The 23238-nt window shown below is 41.0% G+C and overlaps 1 protein-coding gene across 1 annotated transcript in view; it reads left to right on the forward strand.

The window, feature by feature from the left end:
* TTN (titin) overlaps positions 1 to 23238 on the forward strand; it is a 237732-nt gene that overhangs the window by 192831 nt on the left and 21663 nt on the right. Inside the window, exons 266-275 of the mRNA XM_062498574.1 lie at positions 25 to 17130; positions 17455 to 17751; positions 17851 to 18438; positions 18535 to 18837; positions 18961 to 19257; positions 19706 to 19993; positions 20083 to 20382; positions 20481 to 20783; positions 20945 to 21250; positions 21377 to 23143. Of these exons, the coding sequence (XP_062354558.1) occupies positions 25 to 17130; positions 17455 to 17751; positions 17851 to 18438; positions 18535 to 18837; positions 18961 to 19257; positions 19706 to 19993; positions 20083 to 20382; positions 20481 to 20783; positions 20945 to 21250; positions 21377 to 23143 (21555 nt within the window). The remainder of the gene's footprint in view (positions 1 to 24; positions 17131 to 17454; positions 17752 to 17850; positions 18439 to 18534; positions 18838 to 18960; positions 19258 to 19705; positions 19994 to 20082; positions 20383 to 20480; positions 20784 to 20944; positions 21251 to 21376; positions 23144 to 23238) is intronic.

A 23238-nucleotide genomic window follows, 5' to 3' on the forward strand; every position in this document is an offset into this window, starting at 1 on the left:
TTTATCTTTTTTTTTGCTTTTCAGACCCACCAGGTCCACCTGCAAATCCAAGAGTGACTGATACCACAAAGACAAGTGCATCTTTAGCCTGGGGCAAGCCTCACTATGATGGTGGTCTTGAAATCACTGGCTATATAGTAGAGCATCAAAAAGAAGGAGAAGATGAATGGGTGAAAGACACAATAGGGACTGCTTTAAGAATCACTCAGTTTGTTGTAGCTCATCTGCAGACCGGGGCCAAGTATAATTTCAGAATTTCTGCCATGAATGCTGCAGGTGTCGGTGAACCAGCAATAATTCCAAGTGTGGAAATCATTGACCGAGAAGAGATTCCTGACTTTGAACTGGATGCTGAGCTAAGAAGAACACTTGTTGTTAGGGCTGGATTAACTATTCGGATTTTTGTACCAATTAAAGGACGTCCAACTCCAGAAGTTACATGGACAAAAGACGATGTTTCACTCAAAGGACGTGCCAGCATTGAAAATACCGACTCTTTTACACTCTTGATTGTCACAGAGTGCACCAGATATGATGCAGGAAAATATGTAATGACTCTCGAAAATGCTGCTGGCAAGAAGACTGGCTTTGTAAATGTAAAAGTCTTGGATACACCAGGTCCACCAATAAACCTTAAGCCTAGAGAAGTAACCAAGGACAGCATCACCCTCCAATGGGATATGCCTCTGGTAGATGGAGGTTCACGTATAACAAACTATATTGTTGAGAAACGCGAATCAACTAGGAAGGCATATTCAACAGTCACAACCAACTGCCAGAAGTGCTCCTTCAAGATTCCTAATTTGGCTGAGGGATGTGAATACTATTTCAGAGTGCTGGCTGAAAATGAGTATGGTATTGGTGAACCAGCTGAGACTACAGAACCAGTAAAAGCTTCTGAGGCCCCAGCCCCACCTGAGAGCCTTAACATTATGGATATAACACGGAACTCAGTTAGCCTAGCTTGGCCAAAACCAGAACATGATGGTGGCAGCAAGATCACTGGGTATGTAATTGAAGCACAGAGAAAAGGAACCAACCAGTGGGCACACATCACCACTGTAAAAACCCTGGACTGTGTAGTAAAGAATCTAACTGAAAATGAAGAGTATACTTTCCAGGTTATGGCAGTTAACAGTGCTGGAAGAAGTGCCCCAAGGGAAAGCAGACCAGTTATTATCAAGGAGCAAACAATGCTACCAGAGTTTGACCTCCGTGCTATTTATCAGAAAACAGTCATTGCCAAAGCTGGTGACAATATTAAGATTGAAATCCCTGTGCTTGGCCGTCCAAGGCCTACTGTGACTTGGAAGAAAGAAGACCAGATACTTAAGCAAACACAAAGGGTAAATTATGAAAATACAGCAACTGCAACCATACTGACCATCAATGAATGTGTTCGAAGTGACAGTGGTCAATATCCACTGTCAGCTAAAAACATTGTTGGAGAAGTTAGTGAAGTAATCACAGTTCAGGTTCATGACATACCCGGACCACCTACTGGACCAATCAAATTTGAAGAAATTTCATGTGATTTCCTAACATTCTCATGGGAGCCTCCTTTGAATGATGGTGGTGTACCAATAAGTAACTATATTGTAGAAATGCGTCAGACTGACAGTACCACGTGGACTGAATTGGCAACTACAGTGATACGTACTACATTTAAAGCCATTCGTCTTACTACAGGAGTTGAGTATCAGTTCCGTGTTAAAGCTCAAAACAGATATGGAGTTGGTCCAGCCATTACTTCAGAGTCTGTAGTTGCCAACTACCCATTTAAGGTACCTGGGCCTCCCGGCACCCCTCAGGTGATTGCAGTCACCAAAGAAACCATGACCATTAGCTGGAATGAGCCAGTTACTGATGGTGGAAGCCCAATACTGGGATATCACATTGAAAGGAAAGAGCGAAACAGCATTGTTTGGCAAACTGTAAGTAAAATGCTGGTGTCAGGAAATATCTTTAAATCATCTGGACTCACCGATGGCATTGCATATGAATTCCGTGTTATAGCAGAAAATCTGGCTGGGAAGAGTAAGCCAAGCAAGCCATCTGAGCCTGTGTTTGCCCTGGACCCAATAGATCCACCTGGTAAGCCGATACCTCTGAACATTACAAGACATGCAGTTACACTGAAGTGGACTAAACCAGAATATAATGGAGGTTTTAAGATAACTGGCTACACTGTTGAAAAAAGAGACCTTCCTAATGGCCGTTGGCTGAAGGCTAATTTCAGCAATATACTAGAGACTGAGTTCACTGTAAGTGGTTTGACAGAAGATGCTGCCTATGAATTCCGTGTCATTGCTAGGAATGCTGGCGGAGCAGTTAGTCAGCCCTCAGAGCCATCAGATGCAATCACTTGTAGAGATGACATTGAAGCACCAAGGATAAAGGTGGATGCTAAATACAAGGACACCATAGTGCTGAAAGCAGGTGAAGTTTTTAGACTTGAGGCTGATGTTTCAGGTCGCCCTCCACCAACTATGACATGGACAAAGGGAGAAAAAGAACTTGAAGACACAGCAAAATTAGAACTAAAAATAGCAGATTTCTCTACCATTCTCACCAACAAAGATTCCTCAAGAAGAGATGGTGGTGCTTATACGCTTACTGCAACAAACCCTGGTGGCTTTGCTAAGCATATCTTCAATGTTAAAGTTCTTGATCGACCTGGTCCCCCAGAAGGGCCTTTGGCTGTGTCTGAAGTCACTGCAGAAAAATGTGTGCTGTCATGGCTCCCCCCCCTGGATGATGGAGGAGCAAAGATTGACCATTATGTGGTTGAAAAACGTGAAACAAGTAGATTGGCATGGACATCTGTAGGCACAGAAGTTCCAGTGACTAAACTGAAGGTTACTAAACTGTTGAAGGGCAATGAGTACGTGTTCCGAGTTATGGCTGTTAACAAATATGGAGTTGGTGAGCCTCTGGAATCAGAGCCCATTCTTGCAGTGAATCCATACGTTCCACCTGATCCACCTAAAACACCTGAAGTTACAGCAATTACAAAGGATTCTATGGTTGTTTGTTGGGGCCATCCTGATTCTGATGGTGGGAGCCCAATAACTAACTATATTGTGGAACGGCGAGACAAGACTGGTCTGCGCTGGGTGAAATGCAACAAAAGGGTTGTTACTGACTTACGTTTTAAAGTGTCTGGACTGACAGAAGGCCATGAATATGAATACAGAGTCATGGCGGAAAATGCTGCTGGTGTCAGTGAGCCAAGCCCAACCAGTCCATTTTATAAAGCTTGTGATACTGTATTTAAGCCTGGTCCCCCAGGTAATCCTCGTGTTTTGGATAGCAGCAAGTCCTCTATTACAATAGCATGGAACAAACCAATATATGATGGTGGTTCAGAGATCACAGGTTACATGGTTGAGATTGCACTACCTGAAGAAGATGAGTGGAAGATTGTAACTCCACCATTTGGTCTAAAGGCCACTTCCTTTACCATCACTGACTTGAAAGAAAATCAAGAGTATAAAATACGGATATATGCTATGAACTCTGAAGGTCTTGGGGAACCTGCTCTTGTTCCTGGCACTCCAAAAGCTGAAGAAAGAATGCTGCCTCCAGAGATTGAACTTGATGCAGAACTACGTAAAGTTGTAACTATTAGAGCTTGCTGTACTCTGAGACTCTTTGTCCCAATTAAAGGAAGACCAGCACCTGAAGTAAAATGGACAAGAGAACATGGGGAATCTTTGGATAGAGCAAGCATTGAATCAACAAGCTCTTACACTTTACTTATTGTTGAAAATGTAAATAGATTTGATAGTGGCAAATACATACTGACAATTGAAAACAGCTCAGGTAGTAAGACAGCATTTGTGAATGTCAGAGTTCTTGACACTCCAGGGGCGCCTCAAGATTTAAAAATAAAGGAAGTTACAAAATCTTCAGTTACACTCACATGGGAGCCTCCTCTCATAGATGGTGGCTCTAAAATTAAAAATTACATCGTTGAAAAGCGTGAGTCAACAAGAAAAGCTTATTCAACTGTTAATGCCAATTGCCACAAGACCAGCTGGAAAGTTGATTCACTGCAAGAAGGCTGCAACTACTACTTCAGAGTCCTAGCTGAAAATGAGTATGGAATAGGCCTTCCAGTTGAAACTTCAGAATCCATAAAAGTATCAGAAAGACCACTTCCACCAGGGAAAATAACTTTGTTGGATGTGACAAGAAATAGCGTAACCTTATCTTGGGAGAAACCTGAACATGATGGTGGTAGCAGAATTCTGGGCTATATTGTAGAAATGCAAAGCAAAGGCAGTGAAAAGTGGTCAACCTGTGCTACAGTAAAAGTTACTGAAGCCACCATCACAGGATTGATCCAAGGTGAAGAATACACCTTCCGTGTTTCAGCTCAGAATGAGAAAGGTATCAGTGATCCTCGCCAGCTGGGTATACCAGTTGTTGCAAAAGATCTTGTGATCCCACCAGCTTTCAAACTACTGTTTACCACTTTCAGTGTTCTAGCAGGAGAGGACTTAAAGGTTGATGTTCCTTTTGTTGGTCGACCCAAACCAGCAGTGTCTTGGCATAAAGACAATGTGGCATTGAAGCAGACTACAAGAGTAAATGCAGAAAGTTCAGAAAACAACACAGTGTTAACAATAAAAGAAGCATGCAGAGAGGATGTAGGAACATACTTAGTTAAACTTACAAACTCTGCTGGTGAAGCAACTGAGACACTAAATATTGTTGTCCTTGACAAACCAGGACCTCCAACTGGACCAGTAAAAGTAGATGAAGTAACAGCAGATAGTATTACCATTTCCTGGGAACCACCCAAGTATGATGGTGGTAGTTCTATCAATAATTACATTGTAGAAAGAAGAGACACTTCCACCACCACTTGGCACATAGTGTCAGCTACTGTTGCAAGAACAACTATAAAAGCATGTCGTTTAAAGACTGGCTGTGAATATCAGTTCAGAATTGCAGCTGAGAACAGGTATGGGAAGAGTACGTATCTCACCTCAGAGTCAATAATAGCCCAATACCCATTTAAAGTTCCTGGTCCACCTGGAACTCCTTTTGTAACAAATGTCTCAAAGGACAGCATGGTGGTACAATGGCACGAACCAGTTAATGATGGCGGTAGCAGGATCATTGGTTATCACTTGGAGCGCAAAGAAAGAAACAGCATTCTGTGGGCTAAACTGAATAAAACGCCTCTTCCAGATACCAAATTTAAGACAACTGGCCTTGAAGAAGGTCTTGAATATGAATTCAGAGTCTATGCAGAAAACATAGTGGGAATTGGAAAGGCAAGTAGAGCATCTGAATGCTATACTGCACGTGACCCATGTGACCCTCCAGGTCGTCCAGAACCTGTAATTGTCACAAGAAGCTCAGTAACACTCCAGTGGAAGAAACCTATATATGATGGTGGAAGTAAAATCACAGGCTATGTTGTTGAAAAGAAGGAATTACCTGATGGCCGTTGGATGAAAGCAAGCTTTACAAATGTCATTGATACTCAGTTTGAAGTAACTGGTCTAGTCGAAAACCAGAGATACGAGTTTCGTGTTATAGCACGAAATGCTGCAGGTGTTTTCAGTGAGCCGTCTGAGAGTTCAGGGGCAATTACAGCAAGAGATGAAGTAGAACCACCTCAGATAAGTATGGATCCGAAATTCAGAGACACTATTGTAGTAAATGCTGGTGAGTCATTCAAGCTTGATGCTGATGTTCATGGAAAACCAATACCTTCCATTCAGTGGTTAAAAGGTGATCATGAACTGACAAGCACCGCTCATATGGAAATAAAAACTACTGATTTTGCAACAAGCCTCAGTGTGAAGGAAGCCACAAGAGTTGACAGTGGGCAATATGTACTACTTGCAAAGAATATTGCAGGTGAAAAGAAGGTTCCTGTTAATGTCAAAGTTCTTGATAGACCTGGACCTCCAGAAGGACCTGTTGAGATTACAGGTGTTACAGCTGAAAAATGCACACTGTCATGGAAACCTCCACTACAAGATGGTGGTAGTGATATTTCACACTACGTCGTAGAAAAAAGGGAAACCAGTCGCTTGGTGTGGACTGTCGTTGACTCAAATGTTCAAACCCTGAATTGCAAAGTTACAAAACTTCTAGAAGGAAATGAGTATGTTTTCCGCATCATGGCGGTAAATAAATACGGTGTTGGTGAACCTCTTGAGTCGGACCCAGTAGTCGCAAAGAACCCATTTGTTGTGCCACTTCCTCCAAAGGCCCCAGAAGTCACAGCAGTTACCAAGGATTCTATGATAGTTGTATGGGAAAGACCAGCCTCAGATGGCGGCAGTGAAATCCTAGGCTATGTCCTTGAAAAGAGAGATAAGGAGGGTATTCGCTGGACAAGATGTAACAAACGCCTGATAAGTGAACTGCGATACAGGGTGACTGGCCTTATAGAAAACCACGATTATGAATACAGAGTTTCAGCTGAAAACGCTGCTGGTCTTAGTGAACCAAGTCCACCTTCTACTTACTACAAAGCATGTGATCCTATTTACAAGCCAGGTCCACCCAATAATCCTAAAGTTACAGATGTTACAAGATCTTCAGTTTTTCTTTCATGGGGTAAACCTATATATGATGGTGGCTCTGAAATTCAGGGATACATTGTGGAAAAATGTGATATAAGTGATGGTGAATGGGCAATTTGTACCCCTCCAACTGGAATTAAGAATACTCACATGGAAGTAGAAAAATTAGTGGAAAAACACGAATACAAATTCCGCATATGTGCAGTTAATAAAGCAGGAGTTGGAGAGCATGCAGATGTTCCTGGTTCTGTTATTGTAGAAGAGAAGATGGAGGCGCCAGACCTTGACCTTGACATGGAATTAAGGAAGATTGTAAATGTGAGAGCAGGAGGTTCCTTAAGACTGTTTGTTCCCATCAGAGGTCGTCCAACACCTGAAGTAAAATGGGGTAAAGTGGAAGGTGACATCAGAGAAGCAGCTATTATTGATACCACTAGTAGCTTTACTTCCCTTGTTCTAGATAATGTTAACAGATTTGATAGCGGAAAGTATACTCTGACCTTGGAAAACAGCAGTGGAACAAAGTCTGCCTTTGTCAGTGTAAGAGTACTGGATACCCCAAGTGCACCTGTTAATTTAAAAATTAGAGAGGTCACTAAAGACTCTGTTTCACTTTCATGGGAGCCTCCTCTCTTGGATGGTGGAGCAAAAATCAAGAATTTCATTATTGAAAAGCGTGAAGCAACAAGAAAAGCATATGCAGCTGTTGTAACAAACTGCCACAAGACTTCATGGAAAGTAGATCAACTTCAGGAGGGCTGCTATTACTTCTTCAGAGTCTCCGCTGAGAATGAATATGGAATTGGCCTCCCTGCAGAAACCAGCGACCCAATTAAAGTTGCTGAAGTTCCACAACCTCCTGGGAAAATAACAGTGGATGATGTCACAAGAAACAGTGTCTCGCTAAGCTGGGCAAAACCTGAACATGATGGTGGTAGCAAAATCATACAATATATTGTTGAAATGCAGGCAAAGGGTAGTGAGAAATGGTCCGAGTGTGCTCGTGTTAAAACACTTGAAGCAGTTGTTACTAATCTAACTCAAGGGGAAGAGTATCTTTTTAGAGTAATGGCTGTAAATGAAAAGGGCAAAAGTGATCCTAGAGCACTTGCAGTTCCAATAGTCGCCAAAGATCTGGTGATAGAACCTGATGTAAGACCTGCTTTCCACAGTTACAGTGTTCAGGTGGGACAAGACCTAAAAGTAGAAATACCAATTGCAGGTCGACCTAAACCAACTGTTACCTGGGTTAAAGATGGCCAGCCATTAAGGCAGACAACAAGAGTCAATGTTAGCGATTCAACTGATCTCACTATATTGAATATTAAGGAAACTAGCAAAGAAGACAGTGGCACTTATGAAATCACTGTGGCTAATGTTGTTGGGCAAAAGTCTGCTTCTGTTGAAATTATTACTCTAGACAAACCTGACCCGCCAGTTGGACCTGTGAAGTTTGATGAAATAAGTGCTGAAAGTATTACCCTGTCATGGAATCCTCCAGCATACACAGGCGGCTGCCAAATCACCAACTATGTTGTTCACAAGAGAGATACAACAACAACTGTATGGGAAACAGTTTCAGCTACTGTTGCAAGAACTACACTGAAGGTGACTAAACTGAAAACTGGTTCAGAATACCAGTTCAGAATATTTGCTGAGAACAGGTACGGGCAGAGTTTTGCATTGGAATCTGCACCGGTTGTAGCACAGTATCCCTACAAGGAACCAGGACCTCCTGGCACACCATTTGTGACAACAGTTACAAAAGACTCCATGATTGTACAATGGCATGAACCAGTAAATGATGGTGGCAGTAGAGTGTTGGGCTACCATCTTGAGAGAAAGGAGAAAAACAGCATTCTATGGACTAAAGTAAACAAGACTATTATTCAGGACACTAGTTTTAAGACAAATAACCTTGAGGAAGGAATTGAATATGAGTTTCGAGTTTCTGCAGAAAATATTGTTGGTATAGGCAGAACAAGTAAAGTTTCCGAATGCTATGTAGCTCGTGATCCATGTGATCCTCCAGGTCGCCCAGAAGCTATAATAATAAAAAGAAGCTCTATTACTCTACAGTGGACCAAACCAGAATATGATGGTGGAAGTAAGGTTACTGGTTATATTGTAGAGAAACGCGACTTACCAGATGGTCGCTGGATGAAAGCGAGCTTCACAAATATCATTGAAACTCAATTCACTGTAACAGGACTTACTGAAGACCAAAGATATGAATTCAGAGTAATTGCAAAGAATGCTGCAGGTGCAATAAGCAAACCTTCTGACAGTACAGGACCAATAACAGCAAGGGACGAAGTTGAACTTCCACGAATTTCAATGGATCCAAAGTACAAAGAAACTATTGTTGTAAATGCTGGTGAAACATTCAGGCTTGAGGCTGATGTTCATGGAAAGCCACTACCAACCATTAAGTGGTACAAAGGAGATAAAGAACTTGAGGACACTGCTAGATATGAAATAAAGAACACAGATTTCAATGCATTAATAATTGTAAAAGATGCTATTAGAGTTGATGGTGGCCAGTACGTTCTAGAAGCCTCTAATGTTGCAGGAACAAAGACAGTAACAGTAAACGTTAAAGTCTTGGACAGGCCAGGACCTCCAGAGGGCCCAGTCCAAGTGACAGGAGTTACAGCTGAAAAATGCGCACTGGCATGGGGTCCTCCTCTTCATGATGGTGGCAGTGATATTTCTCATTACATTGTAGAGAAGAGAGAAACTAGCCGCCTGGCATGGACTGTGGTTGCTTCAGAAGTTTTACCTACAATGCTGAAAGTAACAAAACTCTTGGAAGGAAATGAATATGTCTTCCGCATCATGGCAGTTAACAAATATGGAGTTGGTGAGCCATTAGAATCTGTGCCAGTAATGATGAGAAATCCATTTGTGGTTCCTGGACCACCAAAAGCCTTGGAAATTACCAACATAACAAAGGATTCTATGACTGTCTGCTGGACCCGACCAGATAGTGATGGAGGTAGTGAAATTGTAGGTTACATTGTAGAAAAGAGAGACCGAGCAGGCATCAGATGGATAAAATGCAATAAACGCCGTATTACAGATTTGCGATTAAGAGTTACAGGTTTAACAGAGGATCATGAGTATGAATTCAGAGTTTCTGCTGAAAATGCTGCTGGAGTTGGTGAACCAAGCCAAGTTTCTCCCTACTTCAAAGCTTGTGACCCGATGTTCAAGCCTGGCCCACCTACAAATGCCCATGTTGTGGATACCACCAAAAGTTCAGTTACACTTAGTTGGAGTAAGCCTATTTATGATGGTGGCTGTGAAATCCAGGGATACCTTGTCGAAATCTGTAAAGCAGATGAGGATGAATGGTCGTTTGTTACACCACAGACAGGTATACGTGCCACTCGATTTGACATCAAAAAGCTTACTGAACATCAAGAGTACAAACTACGAGTATGCGCTCTCAACAAGATTGGTGTGGGAGAGGCTGCATCAGTTCCTGGTACTATTAAACCAGAAGACAAACTTGAAGCTCCAGAACTTGATATTGATTCAGAGCTAAGGAAAGGTATTGTGGTAAGAGCTGGTGGGTCTGCCAGGATTCACATACCATTCAGGGGACGACCAACACCTGACATCACATGGTCCCGAGAAGAAGGTGAATTCTCAGAAAAAGTTCAGATTGATAAAGGCATAAACTACACACAACTTTCAATTGACAATTGTGATAGAAATGATGCTGGAAAGTATATTCTTAAGCTAGAGAACAGCAGTGGTTCTAAATCTGCATTTGTTACAGTGAAAGTTTTGGACACACCAGGTCCCCCACAGAACTTAGTGGTAAAGGATATTAAGAAGGATTCTGCTGTATTATCTTGGGAGCCACCAATTATTGATGGTGGTGCAAAGGTAAAGAACTATGTAATAGACAAGCGTGAGTCAACCAGGAAGGCATTTGCAAATGTAAGTGCTAAGTGTGCCAAGACAAGCTTTAAAGTTGAAAATCTTACAGAGGGAGCAATTTATTACTTCAGAGTTATGGCTGAAAATGAATATGGAATTGGTGTTCCAGTTGAAACCAAAGATGCTGTCAAAGCCTCAGAGCCACCTCTGCCTCCTGGGAAAGTAACACTGACTGATGTGACTCAGAGAAGTGCATCACTTACATGGGAAAAACCTGAACATGATGGAGGTAGCAGAATTTTGGGATACCTTGTTGAAATGTTGCCTAAAGGAACAGAAAAATGGAGTGTTGTTAGTGAGACCAAAACATGTAATGCAGAGGTCTCTGGTTTGAGTCCAGGACAGGAATATCAATTCCGTGTGATTGCCTACAATGAAAAAGGCAAAAGTGATCCCAGAGCACTTGGAATTCCTGTGATAGCTAAAGACTTGACTATTGAGCCAAGTTTCAAACTGATGTTTAATACATACAGTGTACAAGCTGGAGAAGATCTGAAGGTAGAAGTACCATTTATAGGTAGACCCAAACCTACTATTACTTGGACAAAAGATGAGCAGCCACTGAAACAGACAACCAGATTAAATATTCAGAATACAACAACATCAACTATTTTACATATTAAAGAAAGCAACAGGGAAGACTTTGGTAAATACACAGTAACAGCAACAAATGCAGCAGGTACAGCAACAGAGCACCTGAGCATAATTGTGCTAGAAAAGCCTGGCCCACCACGAGGACCTGTCCGCTTTGATGAAATTAGTGCAGACTTTGTTGTTTTATCATGGGATCCACCAGATTATACTGGTGGCTGCCAGATAAGCAACTATATAGTAGAAAAGCGTGACACAAGCACTACCACATGGAACATTGTGTCAGCAACTGTTGCAAGAACAACTATCAAGGCAACAAGGCTTAAAACAGGTTCTGAATACCAATTTAGGATTTCTGCTGAAAATAGATATGGAAAGAGTTCTCCTTTGGCTTCTAAATCAATTGTTGTGCAATACCCCTACAAGGTGCCTGGACCACCTGGAACCCCATTTGTTACAGCAGCTTCCAAGGACCATATGATTGTACAATGGCATGAACCAGTTAATGACGGAGGAAGCAAAGTTCTTGGCTACCATCTTGAGCGTAAAGATAAGAACAGCATTCTTTGGACAAAACAGAACAAGTCACTTATTGTGGACACCAAATATAAAACAGACGGCCTTGAAGAAGGTCTTGAATATGAGTTCAGAGTTTCTGCTGAAAACATCGTTGGCATTGGCAAAGTCAGCAAAGTATCAGAACTGTATGTTGCCCGAGATCCTTGTGACCCACCTGGCCGCCCAGAGGCCATTGTTGTTACAAGAAATAATATCACACTGAAGTGGAAAAAGCCAGAATATGATGGTGGAAGTAAAATAACTGGTTATATTGTAGAAAAGAAAGAACTGCCAGATGGTCGCTGGATGAAAGCCAGCTTTACAAATGTGCTGGAAACAGAATTTACAGTAAGTGGTCTTGTTGAAAACCAACAATATGAATTCAGAGTAATTGCAAGAAATGCAGCAGGTTGCTCGAGTGAACCATCTGAAAGCACAGGGCCTATTACTGCCAGAGATGAAATTGAAGCACCAGGAGCTTCATTGGATCCTAAATACAGAGATGTCATTGTTGTTCGTGCTGGAGAAACTTTTGTTCTTGAAGCCGATATCCATGGCAAACCTATTCCTGACATTACATGGTCAAAAGATGGTAAAGACCTTGAAGAAACAACTGCAAGAATGGAAATTAAATCTACCATTGAGAAAACAATTCTCACTGTCAAAGACTGTATAAGAGTAGATGGAGGTCACTATACTCTTAACCTCAAAAATGTTGGTGGCACCAAATCTATACCAATCACTGTAAAAGTGCTTGACAGACCAGGACCTCCAGAGGGACCTTTGAACGTTACAGGTGTCACTGCTGAAAAATGCTACTTGTCATGGTCTCCACCTTTACATGATGGTGGTTCTAGTATCTCACATTATATCATTGAGAAGAGAGAGACAAGTAGGCTTTCATGGACACAAGTAGCAACAGACGTGCAGGCTCTTAACCACAAAGTAACCAGACTTCTTCCTGGCAACGAATACATTTTCCGTGTAATGGCAGTGAATAAATATGGAATTGGAGAACCCTTGGAATCTGAACCAGTTGTGGCTCGTAATCCATACAAACCTCCTGGTCCTCCTTCAACACCTGAAGTTTCAGCAATCACAAAAGACTCTATGGTGGTAACATGGGGTCGCCCAGAAGACAATGGGGGAGCTGAAATTGAAGGTTACATACTTGAAAAACGAGACAAGGATGGTATCCGGTGGACCAAATGCAATAAGAAAAGGCTGACAGACTTGCGATTCAGAGTAACAGGTCTAACTGATGGGCATTTCTATGAATTTAGAGTGTCTGCTGAAAATGCTGCAGGGGTAGGGGAACCCAGTGAACCATCCATTTTCTATCGTGCTTGTGATGTATTATATCCACCAGGTCCACCTAGCAATCCAAAGGTTACAGATACTTCCAGGTCATCAGTTTCCCTTGCCTGGAGTAAGCCCATTTATGATGGTGGTGCTCCTGTTAAAGGATATGTAGTAGAAGTAAAAGAAGCTGCTGCTGATGAATGGACTACCTGCACCCCACCAACAGGCCTACAAGCAAAACAGTTCACTGTGACAAAACTAAAAGAAAACCAGGAGTATAACTTCCGCATCTGTGCCGTCAACTCAGAAGGAGTAGGAGAGCCTGCGACTATACCTGGCGCGGTCTTAGCAGAGGACAAGATTGAACCTCCTGAAATTGAACTTGATGCAGATCTCAGAAAAGTAGTCACTGTACGTGCTAGCGGTACTTTACGCCTATTTGTCACCATCAAAGGAAGACCAGAACCTGAAGTCAAATGGGAGAAAGCAGAAGGAACAATTAGTGAGCGAGCTCAGATTGAAGTCACCAGTTCCTACACAATGCTGGTCATTGACAATGTCAATAGATTTGATAGTGGTAGATATAATCTTACTTTAGAGAACAACAGTGGCAAAAAATCAGCTTTTGTTAATGTCAGAGTGCTTGATACACCTAGTGCACCTCAGAACCTGACAATCAGAGAAGTGAAAAAAGATTTTGTAACTTTAGCCTGGGAAGCACCACTTATTGATGGCGGAGCTAAAATTACCAACTATGTAGTTGAAAAACGAGAATCCACAAGAAAGGCATATGCCACAGTTACAAGCAACTGTACTAAGAATTCCTTCAAGATTAGTCAACTACAAGAAGGATGTAGTTATTACTTCCGCGTTCTAGCTGTAAATGAATATGGGGCTGGTTTACCAGCAGAAACTGCTGATCCAGTTAAGGTGTCTGAGCCACCTTCTCCACCTTCAAAAGTCATTCTTGTTGATGTGACTCGCAATTCTGCTTCAATTAAATGGGAAAAGCCAGAAAGTGATGGCGGTAGTAAAATTACTGGTTATGTAGTAGAAATGCAGACTAAAGGAAGTGTAAAATGGAGTGCATGTACACAGGTGAAAACACTGGAAGCAACAATAACAGGCTTAAGTATGGGAGAAGAGTACAGTTTCAGGGTGATTGCTGTTAATGAAAAAGGAAAAAGTGATCCAAGAGAACTTGGTGTCCCAGTCATTGCAAAAGATATTGAAATCCAGCCCTCTGTTGAGCTCCTTTTTAACACATTCACAGTGAAAGCTGGAGATGATCTTAAGATTGACATTCCATTCAGAGGGCGACCTCTTCCCACTGCTAGCTGGAAGAAGGATGGGAATCCCTTAAAACAGACAACCAGGGTAAATGTTCAGACATCAAAGACTTTAACTTCACTGTCCATCAAGGAAGCTACAAATGAAGACCTGGGACATTATGAATTGCATCTCTCAAATACTGCTGGATCAACAACAGCTTCTCTAACTGTAGTTGTCCTTGACAGACCAGGACCACCAACTGATGTTAAAATTGATGAGGTTAGTGCTGATAGTGTAACACTGTCTTGGAAACCTCCAGCATATGATGGTGGATGTCATATTAGCAATTACATTGTGGAGAAGAGGGATACTACCACAACAACATGGGAGGTTGTATCTGCAGCAGTTGCAAGAACATCAATTAAAGTATCTCGACTCGTCACTGGATCTGAATATCAGTTCCGTGTTTGTGCAGAAAACCGCTATGGGAAAAGCACTTATATTAATTCTCCTTCTGTTGTGGCAGAGTACCCATTTAAGCCTCCAGGTCCACCTGGAACACCTCGTGTGGCACATGCAACTAAATCTTTCATGATTGTAACTTGGCAGGTACCAGTTAATGATGGAGGTAGTGTAGTACTAGGGTACCACTTGGAGCATAAAGAAAGAAGCAGCATTCTTTGGACAAAAGTCAACAAGAGCCTCATAACTGATACACAAATGAAAGTTACAGGTCTTGATGAAGGACTGATGTATGAATATCGTGTATATGCAGAAAACATTGCTGGAATAGGCAAATGCAGCAAAGCGTGTGAACCAGTTGCTGCAAGAGATCCATGTGATCCTCCTGGTCAACCAGAAGTTACTAATATTACAAGAACATCTGTCTCATTGAAATGGACTAAACCAGAATACGATGGCGGAGCTAAAGTAACAGGATATATTATTGAACGCCGAGAACTACCAGATGGTCGTTGGCTAAAATGTAATTTTACTAATGTGCAAGAAACATACTTTGATGTAGGTGGACTTACAGAAGACCAGCGTTATGAATTCCACGTAATTGCAAAGAATGCTGCTGGACTCTTTAGTCAACCATCTGAATCAACTGGACCTGTGACTGTGAAAGATGATATAGAGGCTCCAAGAATTATGATGGATGCCAAATTCAGGGACATTGTAGTTGTGAAAGCTGGAGAAGTATTTAAAGTCAATGCTGATGTTGCAGGACGGCCAATACCAGTGATTTCATGGACAAAGGATGGCAAGGAGCTTGAAGGAAAAGCTAGAGTTGAAATAGTCTCAACAGATTACACTACTGCAATAACCATTAAGGACTGTATCCGAGGTGATTCAGGACAGTATGTACTAACATTACAGAATGTTGCAGGAACAAAATCTTTGGCAATTAATTGCAAAGTACTCGATAGACCTGGCCCACCTGCAGGTCCATTAGAAATAAATGGCCTTACTGCTGAAAAGTGCCATTTAGCATGGGGACCCCCTCAAGAAAACGGTGGTGCAGATATTGATCATTATATTGTGGAAAAACGTGAGACCAGCAGAATTGCATGGACACTTTGTGAAGGAGAGCTTAAAACAACATCTTGTAAAGTGACAAAATTACTGAAGGGTAATGAGTATATTTTTAGAGTGATGGGAGTTAACAAATACGGCGTTGGTGAGCCTCTAGAAAGTGTTGCTGTCAAAGCCCTTGACCCTTTTACAGTTCCAAGTCCACCTACATCTTTAGAGATCACCAGTGTGAGCAAAGATTCAATAACTCTGTGCTGGGCAAGACCTGAGTCTGATGGAGGCAATGAAATCTCTGGCTATGTAATTGAAAGGCGTGAGAAAACCAGCCTAAGATGGATTCGTGTAAACAAAAAGCCAGTTTACGATTTAAGAGTGAAATCATCAGGTCTTCGTGAGGGATGTGAATATGAATTCCGGGTTTATGCAGAAAATGCTGCTGGCCTCAGTCTCCCAAGTGAAACCACGCCACTGATTAAGGCAGAAGATCCAATCTTCTTGCCATCACCCCCATCTAAACCAAAGATTATGGATTCTACAAGGTCAAACATCACAATTGGTTGGACAAAGCCACTGTTTGATGGAGGTGCTCCAGTAACAGGATACACAATCGAATACAAGAAAACTGATGAAACTGACTGGACAACAGCTATTCAGAATTTAAGAGGCACAGAATATACCATAACTGGATTAACATCAGGCTCTGAGTATGTTTTTAGAGTGAAATCCATTAACAAAATGGGTGTCAGTGAACCAAGTGATGTCTCAGAACCTCAAGCGGCGAAAGAAAGAGAGGAAGAACCTGCCTTTGAAATTGACAGCGAAATGCGGAAGACATTAATTGTAAAGGCTGGTGGATCATTCACAATGACTGTTCCTTTCAGAGGCAAACCAGTCCCAAATGTAACATGGAACAAACCAGACACTGATCTCCGTACACGTGCAAGCATTGACACTTCAAGTAATTGTACGTCTCTTACTATTGAAAAAGCAACAAGAAATGATTCTGGAAAATACACATTAACATTGCAAAACATCCTGAACACTACCACCTTGACTTTAATTGTCAAAGTTCTTGATACGCCTGGCCCACCATCTAATATTGCAACAAAAGACGTAACTAAAGAATCTGCTGTGTTATCTTGGGATGTTCCTGAAAATGATGGTGGAGCACCTGTAAAGAACTATGTAATTGAAAAACGAGAAGCTAGCAAAAAGGCATGGGTCACTGTGACAAACAACTGTCATCGCCTGTCCTACAAAGTGACTGGTTTGCAAGAAGGTGCCATTTACTACTTCCGTGTCTCTGGAGAAAATGAATATGGTGTTGGAGTGCCTTCTGAGACCAAAGAGGGAACAAAAATAACAGGTAGGTTTTACTATGAAAAAATTTGTTAATACTTAAAATACTATGTGTTTTAAAGTGTTTACTTCAAAATAATGTCAAAAGCTTTAAATCCGCATACAGTAAAATAAATAGTTTTTTGTAGGTATGTTTCTGGTTTTGCAAATAAAAAAGAGCTAAGTAATAGCTTTAATTTTTAATTTTGCTTAGATTTTACTTAAAACATTTCTAATATACAAATTGGTTTAAAAGTACATTTTCTTGATCCAGACTGTGTTCCTGTGTAGTTGCTAATATAAAAAATAAATATCTTCTATATTGTTTAACCTGTTGCACTTCTTTTCTCAGAAAAACCCAGCCCACCAGAAAAGCTAGGAGTAACAAATGTCACAAAGGACAGTGTTTCTCTTTCATGGCTAAAACCAGAACATGATGGTGGAAGCAGAATTGTTAGCTACCTCCTTGAAGCTCTTGAGAAAGGACAGCAAAAATGGGTTAAGTGTGCAGTTGTAAAGACAACTCATCATGTTGTCCATGGTCTTAAGGAAAACGTCGACTATTTCTTCAGGGTGTCTGCAGAAAACCAAGCTGGTTTAAGTGATCCTAAGGAACTACTGCTCCCTGTAACTGTTAAAGAACAATTAGGTATGCTTCCGGACATGAGACAAAAGTCGCATCCAATTGCATTCATTTTTTAAAAGATGGGACATTCTTTTAATGTTTTGGAAATGTTTTCTTTTTCAGAATCTCCCGAGATTGACATGAAGGGCTTCCCTCATAACACTGTATATGTTCGAGCAGGATCAAACCTAAAAGTGGAAATTCCAGTTTCTGGAAAACCAGTGCCTAAGGTTACATTGTCGAGAGACGGCATTGCACTGAAACCTACCATAAGATTTCACACAGAAACCACTGCAGAAAGTCTCATCATTAACCTTAAAGAAAGTGTGGCTGCTGATGCTGGCAGATACGACATTACTGCTGCAAACTCAAGTGGCACCACAAAATCATTTGTTAATATTGTTGTGCTGGATAGACCTGGCCCTCCTGTTGGTCCTGTTGCCCTTAGCGATGTCACTGAAGAGAGTGTAACACTCAGATGGCAACCACCAGCTTATGATGGTGGAAGTCAGGTTACCAACTATATTGTACTGAAAAGAGAAACAAGTACTGCTGCTTGGTCTGAAGTGTCTGCCACTGTTGCTAGAACTGTTATCAAAGTTATGAGGCTCACAACAGGAGAAGAATACCAATTCCGCATCAAAGCTGAGAACCGTTTTGGCATCAGCGATCACATAGACTCACAGTGTGTGGTTGTCAAGCTTCCTTACAGTGAGTAACATGTTTCTCATGGTATATATTGGCATTTTAATGCTCTGATGTTGAAAGCATAATTTTGATAACAATAAATTCTTTTGTTATCATCAGCTACCCCAGGCCCTCCTTCTACACCATGGGTCACTAATGTTACCCGAGAGAGTATTACTGTTGGATGGCATGAACCAGTCACTAATGGTGGCAATGCTATCATTGGATATCACCTGGAAATGAAAGACAGGAATAGCATATTATGGCAGAAGGCTAACAAGACCCTTATTCGTACCACTCATTTCAAAGTCACCACAATCAGCGCTGGCCTCATCTATGAATTTAGAGTTTATGCAGAAAATGCAGCTGGCATTGGAAAAGCAAGTCGTCCTTCTGATCCAGTCCTTGCAATTGATGCCTGTGGTATGTATTCTCTATAAAATAATGAAGCCCGACCATTTTGTTTCCCCATGATAATCTGTTCAGTACAATAAGCCAATATTCAAAGCTGTTGATTACTGACAATACTCTTGTTTCCTTCTGCAGAGCCACCAAGAAATGTTCGTGCCTCAGATATTTCCAAGACTTCTATCACTCTCTCCTGGCAGAAGCCAGCATTTGATGGTGGTAGTAAAATCACTGGATATATCGTAGAAAAACGTGATCTTCCAGATGGCAGATGGACAAAAGCTAGTTTCACCAATGTTATTGAGACTCAGTTCACAGTATCTGGCCTGACACAGAATTCCAAGTATGAATTCCGGGTCTTTGCAAAGAATGCTGTTGGCTCCATTAGTAACCCCTCAGATGTTGTGGGTCCTATCACATGTGTTGATACATATGGTAAGTGTTTTGCAATGATATAATGATATAATTTTGGTTTACTAGGACAATGGCCATGATGTTTTGTAGATCCATGGTCTTTTAAATATGGAAGGCTAGTTTACAGTGATTGATTCAAGAAGCATGACTGAGTGTGAGCATTGGCTCATGATTGCAAGGAACATCTTTGCCTGTATCTGCATTTCTGAAGTCTTCCATTTTATTTTCTGAGCAAAAGAAGTCTGCCCATGGTCCATGTGGTTATATTAATACATGTAATTGTCTTTTCTTCATAGGATTAGCTCTAACTTACTCTAGGTTTATGATTTAAGTTATATATGCTCTCTTTACTTTGATGTGTATTTATCAAATACCTTTGACTATTAGATTAAGTAAAGTAGATTAAATTTGGCGATTTTATTAAATACAGGGGTACAGTAAACTTGTTTTTAACTTATTTTTTCTTAAGGTGCACCTGAAATTGATGTGCCACCAGAATATACAGAAGTGGTGAAATACAAAGCAGGAACTTCAGTTAAGTTAAAACTAGGCATCTCAGGCAAGCCTATACCCACAATTGAATGGTTCAAAAATGGCAACGAGGTACTAACCAGTGCACTAGTGTCCTTTGAAAACACAACAGAATTTGCTTCTATACTCATCAAGGATGCAAATCGACTCGACAGTGGCACCTATGAATTAAAATTGAAGAATGCCATGGGTTCAGCATCAGCCCACATTAGAGTACAGATACTTGGTATGTCTCTTGAGATGCAACTGTACTTTACTATTAAACAATAATTCAGTAATGAATACTTAACATAATCTTTCTTCTGCCTTCAACAGACAAGCCAGGACCCCCAGGTGGACCTATACAGTTTAAGACAGTCACTGCTGAAAAGATTACAATCATGTGGGACCCGCCAGCAGATGATGGTGGTGCACCTATAACACACTATGTTGTTGAAAAGAGGGAAACAAGTCGGGTTGTATGGTCTTTAATTTCTGAAAAATTGGAGGGATGTATCATAACTACGACAAAACTCATCAAAGGAAATGAATATGTGTTCCGTGTCCGTGGTGTGAACAAGTTTGGAATTGGTGATCCATTGGAATCTGAACCTGTTATAGCCAAAAATTCATTTGGTAAGAAATGAGTTCTATAAAATAACTTACATAACTGAGTTGTCTTGTGTACTCTTTGTAAGTAGTATTGATTTACTGACATATGTTTTTTTACTCAGTTGCACCTGGACCACCTAGTACACCAGAAGTCACGAAGATAACCAAGAATTCTATGACTGTTGTCTGGAATAGGCCCACTGTTGATGGAGGCAGTGAAATATCAGGATATTTTCTGGAGAAACGTGACAAGAAGAGCCTGAGTTGGTTCAAGGTCTCTAAAGAAACCATTCGGGACACCAGACAGAAAGTAACAGGTCTGACTGAAAACAGTGAATATCATTTCCGAGTTTGTGCTGTCAATGCAGCTGGACCAGGTCCATTCTCTGAGGCTTCTGACTTCTACAAAGCTGCAGATCCTATTGGTAAGATTCAATGTCAATTTCTTCCAGTAGGTTAGAAATCAATGGAAAATTAGTAGTTAAGGTAGGATTGTACCAATGTAATCGAGGGCAGATTTTCTTCTTTAAAATTAATTGGATTCTGATCGGTATTTTATTTTTTCCCCATAAACTATCATTTACAGATAAGCCAGGCACACCAACAAAGCTGAAAGTTGTGGATACAACCAAGACATCTGTTACTCTTGGATGGATTAAACCTGCTTATGATGGAGGAAGTCCAATTACCCACTATGTGGTGGAGAAGAGGGAAGGTGAAGAGCAAGAATGGACTGTAGTCAGTACCAAGGGAGAAGTGAGAACAACTGAGTATGTTGTATCCCACCTTCAGCCAAGTGTTAATTATTATTTCCGTGTATCTGCTATGAATTGTGCTGGACAAGGAGAGCCTATTGAAATGATGGAACCTGTTCAAGCTAAAGATATTCTTGGTACTTCTTTGTGATTTATCATTTTTCTGTGTGTTGGTTGTTTTGTTTTGTTGTTTTTTTTTCCCCAAACCATTTCTTATTTTAGATTCCAAGTATGTGTTACTAATTTTTTATTTATTTCCACAGTGGCACCAGAGATTGATCTGGATGTTGCTCTTCGGACATCTATTGTTGCTAAAGCAGGTGAAGATGTGGAAATAATGATTCCATTCAAGGGAAGACCTCCTCCGACTGTCACATGGAGAAAGGGTGACAAGAATCTTGGAACTGATGAAAGATATAACATCCAAAACACAGAATCATCTACACTACTTATTATTCCTCAAGTTACACGAAATGATACAGGAAAATATGTTCTTACAATTGAAAATGGAGTTGGAGAAGCAAAATCATCATTTGTGAATGTAAAAGTACTTGACACACCTTCTGCATGCCAGAAGCTGCAGCTCAAGCATGTTTCTCGTGGCACAGTTACACTGGTATGGGAGCCACCTCTCATCAATGGTGGTTCTGAAATAACAAATTATGTTGTTGAAAAAAGAGATGCTACAAAGAGGGCCTGGTCAACTGTTACAACAAAGTGTTCTCATACCACCTTTAAACTGACTAACCTGTCAGAAAAGACTGCATTCTTTTTCCGTGTTCTTGCTGAAAATGAAATTGGACTAGGTGAACCTTGTGAGACAACTGAGCCAGTGAAAGCTGCAGACGTACCTGGACCTGTAAAAGACCTAGCCATGAAAGACTCTACAAAGAGTTCTGTTAAATTGCAGTGGAGCAAACCTGACTACGATGGTGGTAGCATTATATCAGACTATGTTATTGAAAAGAAACTTCAGGATGAGAAAGAATGGACATACGCAGGCACAAGCAAGAGCTGTGAATTTGTAGCTGACAAACTTAAAGAGCTTTCTGTCATGGAATTCAGAGTCTTTGCTAAAAACGAGAAAGGCATGAGTGACTCTGTTGCTGTTGGACCCATTACAGTGAAAGAACTTATAATAACACCTGAGGCTGACCTTTCTGATATTCCTGGAGGTCAGATTGCAGTAAGAATTGGACATAACCTGCACGTTGAATTGCCCTATAAAGGTAAACCTAATCCATCAATGAGCTGGCTCAAGGACAACCTCCCTCTCAAAGAAACAGAACATCTTCGTTTTAAGAAAACTGAAAACAAGATAAGTTTAAGTATCAAGAATGTGAAAAAGGAGCATGGTGGCAAATATACTTTAATTCTTGATAACGTAGTCTGCAGAAAGTCATTCACAATCACTGTGATCACTCTTGGTCCTCCATCTAGGCCAAAAGCACCTTTAAGAATAGATGAAATCAAAGCAGATAGTGTAGTTTTGTCATGGGATGCTCCTGATGATGACGGGGGAGGAGAAATTACTGGCTACAGTATTGAGAAGAGAGAAACATCACAAATGAACTGGAAGCTGGTGTGTTCAAGTGCTGCAAGAACAACCTTCAAAGTACCAAACCTTGTTAAAGATACTGAATATCAGTTCAGAGTTCGTGCAGAAAACAGATATGGAGTGAGCCCACCTCTTGTGTCAGCAGATGTTGTGGCAAAGCACCAGTTTAAACCACCAGGTGCCCCAGGCAAGCCTGTTGTATACAACGTAACTGCTGATGGAATGAGCATCTCTTGGGATGCTCCGGTTTATGATGGTGGTTCAGAGATTATGGGATACCATGTTGAAAAGAAGGAAAGAAACAGTATTTTGTGGCAGAAGGTTAATGTTGCATTAATATCTAACAGAGAATACAGGATTACTGGGCTGCTTGAGGGCCTGGATTACCAGTTCCAAGTGTATGCTGAAAACGCTGCAGGTCTAAGCAGAGCTAGTGAGCCAAGTAAATTTACTTTGGCAGTCTCTCCAGTGGGTAAGTGAATGATTAATCACTCATCCAAGAAAATTCTGTTCTTGTAGATTATTGTGAGCAGTGATAAAAATAAATCTTCATTATTTTCTTTTCAG

Source organism: Cinclus cinclus, chromosome 9 (genome assembly GCF_963662255.1).
Source record: "Cinclus cinclus chromosome 9, bCinCin1.1, whole genome shotgun sequence".
In the NCBI taxonomy this organism is placed as follows: domain Eukaryota; kingdom Metazoa; phylum Chordata; class Aves; order Passeriformes; family Cinclidae; genus Cinclus; species Cinclus cinclus.